This window comes from Empidonax traillii, unplaced genomic scaffold (genome assembly GCF_003031625.1).
Source record: "Empidonax traillii isolate 1590-97213 ecotype Southwest subspecies unplaced genomic scaffold, ASM303162v1 scaffold1418:size113040, whole genome shotgun sequence".
NCBI lineage: Eukaryota > Metazoa > Chordata > Aves > Passeriformes > Tyrannidae > Empidonax > Empidonax traillii.
The window spans coordinates 68,398-75,312 of NW_020956611.1; the positions used below are offsets into that span (position 1 = coordinate 68,398).

General features: G+C 51.1%; 1 protein-coding gene across 1 annotated transcript; it reads left to right on the forward strand.

The window, feature by feature from the left end:
* The first annotated feature begins 3,469 nt into the window (after positions 1-3,469).
* Positions 3,470-6,357, forward strand: KCNA1 (potassium voltage-gated channel subfamily A member 1). Its single transcript, XM_027907210.1, has one exon. The coding sequence runs from the start codon at positions 3,651-3,653 to the stop codon at positions 5,124-5,126; it is 1,476 nt and encodes a 491-aa protein (XP_027763011.1). The 5' UTR covers positions 3,470-3,650; the 3' UTR covers positions 5,127-6,357.
* Positions 6,358-6,915: the final 558 nt, after the last annotated feature.

The following is a 6,915-nucleotide window of genomic DNA, read 5'->3' on the forward strand; positions in this document are numbered from 1 at the left end:
TGAAAAACAGCCTGGTTAGCTGAGGCGATGGGACTGCCTTTCTCTTTTTATTTTTTTTTTTTTTTTGGGGGGGGGTAGGTTTAGGGCTGCTGAGTCCAAAACTGGGTGCTGATGTGGACCTACTGAACTGCCAGACAGAAAATTAGTGATTGCGGTGTGGTTTGGTTTTTTTTCTTCCATTAGAAGAAGTCTTTATCTTTCTCTTTAGTGTTTTGATTGTTTTGCCCAGGAGTGGCAGAAAGAGGCTTTTCCCTTGCTCAGAACTTCACCAAAAGTTTCTCACAGAACTTTCAGCATATGTGACACTCATTGGGAAAAAAAAAATCCCAAAACTACAGCAACAACAAAACCAAAACAAAAAAACCCCTCAACCAACCAACCAACCAAAAACACCATGGAAAAACACAAACAAAAAACCCAAACCAACAAAAAAATCAACAAAAACCTGTCAGGGGCTAGACAGGAAATCTGTTTGTTTCTTTGCACTTACGTTTTCACAGGGCTGGTGAATGCAGCATGCTGAGATTGCAGCACTGTTATGTCTAGTGGATTTCAGAATGGTTTTTACTCTAGAGAAAAAAAAAAAAAAAACACAAAAACCCAACAAAACACAACCACAAAACCAAAACATCGTCAAAAAAAAAAACCTCTGATCCCAAATAAACGAAAGATCGGGACAAGTAAGGGGAAGGGAAGAAGAGACAGAAACCATCTGTGAGGTCAGGTGATTAGGTATTTTTGAACTGCCAAGGTGGTGATCTTAAGTGAAGATAATGTATTATGCAGTGGAAAGCTAATGAGACCAGGTCTGTTAAACATGGACTTGGTGTTACTCAGCTCTGGAGTGCTTCAAATTACACAGGCCCAGGTTGTGTTTGCTCACCGCTCCCGCCCTGACAAAGTGAGCAGCAGGCTTTTATATAATGTAAGCGATCGTACACCGCGGGGAACGATCCTGCAGTGGCAGCGGAGGGAAGCTGATGACATAATGGGTCTCCTCCATCTCCAAGTTATGTGATTCATCAATTAAATGAATTCGGTGGGATAAAGCCGCATGAAAGGGCAGTTTCCCCAACACGCTGCCTGACGATTAACTCTTCCCTCCCAATTCCAGCCGCTCCGCTCGGGATTTACCCTCCACCGGTGCGTCCAGGAGGCTCGGGATGCGCTGCCCCGAGGCGGGTCGGGGTCCAGGACTGAGGTCCGGGACCAGGACAACTCTGGGCACTGCGGGCGCAGCCCCGCTCCGTGCGGGATGCTGAACCCCGCAGCCCTGCTCTGTGCGGGATGCTCAGCTCCCAAGCCCCGCTCCGTGCGGGATGCTCAGCTCCCAAGCCCCGCTCCGTGCGGGATGCTCAGCCCCTCTGATCCCGCAGCCCCGCTCCGTGCGGGATGCTCAGCCCCGCACCGCCGCAGGTGCTGCGGGGGATCTGCAGGACAAGAGCGCGGTCCCGCCGCCCCTCTGATCTCGCCGGGCGGCGGCTGCTCCGCGCACCTGTGCGGGGCTGCTCCTGCATCCCCTCCGCCTCTCCCGGGATCCCGCCGGCTCCCCGCAGCCCATCCCGCAGCGGGCCGGGGCCGGGGCCGCCCGCATTGCGTCGGGGGCGCGGCTCGCAGCGTGCGGGGGCGGCCGGCCCGGGGGCAGCGCGCATCCCTCCGTCTTTACCTCCCTCCCTCCTTCCCTCCTCCCGCCGGTCCCGGCCCCCTCCCCCCCGGCTCCCCCCGCCCTCCCGCTCCCCGAGCTGCACCAAACAGCTCTCAGGTTTCTGCTGATACTGCAGCGTCAAGAAATGGCTCGAGTTTGCTCCTCGCTCTTCTTATGCATTCAGCAGCCCTCTCGCTCCTGCCACACGCGCCCAGCTCCTGCCTCCTCCTGCTGCCTCCGCTGCTGGGACGAGCCAACACCGACTCCGGGGATGCGGCTGCAGGGCTGCGGCGCTCTGACATCTCCCCAGCCGCCGCTGCCCAGCGCCCGGCTCCTTCTCCAGCTGTCCTAAGGGGAGAGAGCGGCAGAGCCCGCGGCTACCCGGGACTCCTTGATTTTATTTGCTAACTCCAGCCTTTTGGAAAAGGTACTTTGCGCTCTTTTCCACGCAGTTACCCTCCCACCCCCCACTGCGGTTCTCAGCAGAAACTAATTAAACCCACTCGCCCTTGGTGCAGCCTAAGACAGTGTATGAATATTTCAGTGTCTCGCAGGCAGCCCTGTAAAGCGATCGCTGTGTTATAAAGAGGGGCGCAAGAGGAGGAGGAGGAGGAGGAGGAGGAGGGTTAAGTTTGCCGCTGCGGTTTTTGTTTTGGTTTGGTGTTTTTTTTTTTTTTTTTTTTGGATGCTGCTGCAAGGCGACTTGACGCATTCCAGCACTGGCTCCTACTCCTGACCAGCGCATCTCCCTCGGAGCAGGTAAGGAAAAGCCCTTCTCGCACCCCGCCTCGCGCTGTTAGACTCTGTTTTGGACGGTTTGGGTCTGGGATGTCGACCTCCCTCCCCTCGCCTCTCTCGGAGTTGTGTTTAGCTCCTGCAAAGCGAGACAGGAGATGCTTTGCTCTCCCTGCCCTGACCCCCCTAACTGGTGCGATGAAGTTGTCAGAGCTCAGCTGAGTGTCCGCACAGCCTGTGAAGAGGGGGAGCGCGGTACTCAGGAGGCTCCTTGCAGGACCTGACCCCGCGGAAGTTGCTCGGGAAGCTCTCCCGAAGAGCTCGGGGCGCATTCCCTCCTCGGAGGCCCGGGTGCCCGTTCGGGGATGTGTAGGAACGCGCAGGGCTCCGCATGTGCTGCCGTAGTGGGCAGAGCGGGACGTTCTTGCTCGTGTGAAAGCCAATCCATTGCGCCTGAGCGTGTGTGTGTGTGTGTGTGTGGTGGGGCTCGGGGGCTGGTTTGTTCTGTTTCTCTCCTCCCTGGCAGCCTCCATCCTTCAAGTGAGCTTTATGGCTTCAAAAAGCAGAGTATTTCCATGCCCCCCTCCCTTCCCAGCAGGAGGAGAGGACCAGGGCAGTGGTGAGGGGCGGGGGAGGAGAAAGGAAAGGGAGGCGAGGGTGCAGGTGATGGAAATTTGCTGAGTTGGCATTGCAAGGACTCGCCTCCAAGCCGGCCCGTGATTTATTTATTTATTTATTTAAATATTTATTTATTTTATGTGTATGTACGTGTGTGTGTGTGTGTGTGTAGTGTGTGTGTGTGAGGAAGCTTCGTGCCAGCAGCTGCGGCGATGGTCGAGCCGGCGAGAAAAGCGGACGGATCGAGTTAAAGGCTGAAGGAGACGGCTGGGGAGGGAACCCCGGCCCGGGGTGTGCCCCATAGACCTTCAGCCTCCCGGCCTGGGGGACGAGACAGGACCCCTCACCTCACCTGCCCTCTTCCCCCCCCTAAAGGTACTTCTTCCCTCTTTCTTCACCTTCCCATCATCCCTGATGCCCCTCCCTTCATCCCACCCCTCCTGCCCCCTTTTGGGTATTTCCATGCTTTAGGCTCCTCACCCATCCCTTCCTCAGGCTCCCCATCCCACCTCATCATCCCTCCCTGCAGCCTCCGAGCCCCCCCACCCCTGAACTGCCCTGGGTCTCTCTGCTCTCCTCCATCTTCCTCCTCCTCCTCCTCCCTTCCCCTCACTCCCCCCCTGCCCCGTGGCCCCCGTACCCACGTGCCACCATGACCGTGATGGCTGGAGAGAACATGGACGAGACCTCGGCGCTGCCTGGCCACCCCCAGGACAGCTACCAGCCCGCCGCCCACGACGACCACGAGTGCTGCGAGCGCGTGGTGATAAACATCGCCGGACTGCGCTTCGAGACGCAGCTCAAGACCCTGGCCCAGTTCCCCAACACGCTGCTGGGCAACCCAAAGAAGCGCATGCGGTACTTTGACCCCCTGCGCAACGAGTACTTCTTCGACCGCAACCGGCCCAGCTTCGACGCCATCCTCTACTATTACCAGTCCGGGGGGCGGCTGCGCCGGCCCGTCAACGTCCCCCTGGACATGTTCTCTGAGGAGATCAAATTTTATGAGCTGGGCGAGGAGGCCATGGAGAAGTTCCGGGAGGACGAAGGGTTCATCAAGGATGAGGAGAGGCCCTTGCCGGAGGGGGAGTACCAGCGCCAGGTGTGGCTCCTCTTCGAGTACCCAGAGAGCTCTGGGCCGGCAAGGGTTATTGCCATAGTCTCTGTCATGGTGATCCTCATCTCCATCGTCATCTTCTGCCTGGAGACGCTACCTGAGCTTAAGGAGGACAAGGAGTACACGGTGCACCGCACCGACAACACCACCCAGGTCTACAAATCCAACATCTTCACAGATCCCTTCTTTGTTGTGGAGACCCTGTGCATCATCTGGTTCTCCTTCGAGCTGGTGGTGCGCTTCTTCGCTTGCCCCAGCAAGACTGATTTCTTCAAGAACATAATGAACTTCATCGACATCGTGGCCATCATCCCTTACTTCATCACCCTGGGCACCGAGATGGCTGAGCGGGAGGGGACTCAGAAAGGAGAGCAGGCCACCTCCTTGGCCATCCTCAGAGTCATCAGACTGGTAAGAGTCTTTCGCATCTTCAAACTCTCCCGGCACTCTAAGGGCCTCCAGATTTTGGGACAGACCCTCAAAGCGAGTATGAGAGAGCTAGGTTTACTAATCTTCTTCCTCTTCATTGGGGTGATTTTGTTCTCTAGTGCGGTATATTTTGCTGAGGCTGAAGAACCTGAGTCTCATTTCACAAGTATCCCTGATGCTTTCTGGTGGGCGGTGGTATCCATGACCACTGTGGGCTATGGTGACATGTACCCTGTGACAATTGGAGGCAAAATCGTAGGCTCCTTGTGTGCCATCGCTGGTGTGCTGACAATTGCCCTGCCTGTACCTGTCATCGTGTCCAACTTCAACTACTTCTACCACCGAGAAACAGAAGGGGAAGAGCAGGCTCAGTTACTTCACGTTAGCTCCCCTAATTTAGCATCTGACAGTGATCTCAGTCGCCGCAGCTCCTCCACAATCAGCAAATCTGAGTACATGGAAATCGAAGAGGATATGAATAATAGCATAGACAATTTTAGAGAGGCTAATCTCAGAACTGGCAACTGCACTGTAGCCAACCAAAACTGTGTTAATAAGAGCAAGCTGCTGACTGATGTGTAAACAAAAAACAAAAACAAACGAAACAAAAACCAAAATCCCCACTCACAGCTTGAAGACTTTATAGTGACACAGTCACACTTTGTAGATGCTTTACTGATAGTCTTTGAATGCTTTATTTACCTCGTAAATGCGTTGTTGCATTGCGAATCTTTGCTCTTGCGATAAAGAAGCTTTCCAGGATCCATGAAAGATAAAATTTTTGTTTGTTTTCAAAAAAGCATTTTTTTCCACCTGGCAATTGATAACCATTTGAGCTAGTTTAGTTTTAAGCCGTATGACGTTAGACCTAAACTTTTCCTCTCCCATTGCCCCCTCCCTTTTTTTTTTTTTTTTTTTTTTGGATAAAAGTTAACTTAAAACTAAGCAAGACAGTTTTTAGAGCTATAAAGCATATGCATGGATTCCAGTAAAAATATTCTGCGAAACACTTGCACAGCAGTTGCAAGAAAGTGCATCAGATAATAATAGTAAAAAAAAAAAAAAAAAAGATTACCCAAAACCCATGGCAAACATTTGCCGTGGCTTTTATGAAGGAGCGCGAATTTTTTCCTTCCACCCCCTCTGTGAAGGATTTCATACCTCCAACCTACAGATCCACACAGCACCTTATCAAAAACGTACCTAAGCCTGGTCTCTTTTGCTGTCCGTAGGAGAACTATTCTAAAAGGAAAAATAACGAGAGAAACTGAAGACAAAACATCTGCAGTGCTGCTAAGTTCTCTTACATGCAGATGGTAGAAACACACTTTTCTTTCCCACCCCACCCTGTTTGGAACTGGACACAAAACTTTAAGCCCCTCTGTTGCAAGATAGCACAATGGAGTTTAATGTAAGCATGTTTGAATTTGATACTATTTATTTTATAATCGCATGCTTGAAACGTTACCTCAGACAATAGCGGATAAGCTTTCGTTTGAACTGAATCTTCTAAAAATAGGTCCTTTATCTCTCTTTTTTTTTAAATTTTCTTTTTTTTTTCTTTCTTTCTTTTTGATTTGCATTCACCAGAAGTGCACTCCTTAATTTATTAAATCGTTGACTAGTAATTTAAAGTACTGTATTTAAGTGCGTATGTTAGTCAAATGGGAACAATAACTTTTGGAGATCAAAGCATGTTCAAATATTCAGCATTATGGCCTATTTGATTAAAGTGTAACTTGAACTAATTAATGCATGAATTCAATGATAATAATAATAATAATAACAACAATAATGATAAGAATAAAAATAATTTAAAAAAAATGTGCTCGATAGACTGAGGGCCTGAATGAACTGATTAGAGAAACCTGATTGTTTTCCTGCATTGCTCAGGGAAATGTGTTGGCTTTTGTCCAGGTGTTGTCGGAAAGGAACATATCCCATCCCTTAAAGGGAAAGCTATATGGAAAATTAAGAGGTCCAGTTATGTATAGCAACACCTAAAACCTAGTATCCTTCCTAACTGAAAGGTGCAGGTGCATGCTTTTTGGTGCATTCTCAGAATGTAAATGAAACTTACCTACTACATGCATCCAAATTGCAGCAGCTGGTTTCTTTTGCAGCCATCAGTCGAGACTTTTTTTGTATTCCCCTAAAACTCACTGAAGAGACTCAACAGATTGATTTAGGTAGTTGCAGTGCCTTTATCTTACATCCCCTAAATTGCTGAAAGTGCCTCCAGGAACTGAGCTGATCAGAGATGCTGAAGGAAAGGGCGAGGCGTCAGCACGCTGTCAGGGGTGTTCTGTGCTGCCTCCTGGCATGGCACAGGAGGGGGTAGAGAGAGAAGGACCAAGTGTGAGTGAGAGGG

Excerpts from the sequence above, each read along its gene's own strand:
- KCNA1 (XM_027907210.1), top strand. The coding sequence starts at position 3,651 with ATGACCGTGATGGCTGGAGAGAACATGGACGAGACCTCGGCGCTGCCT.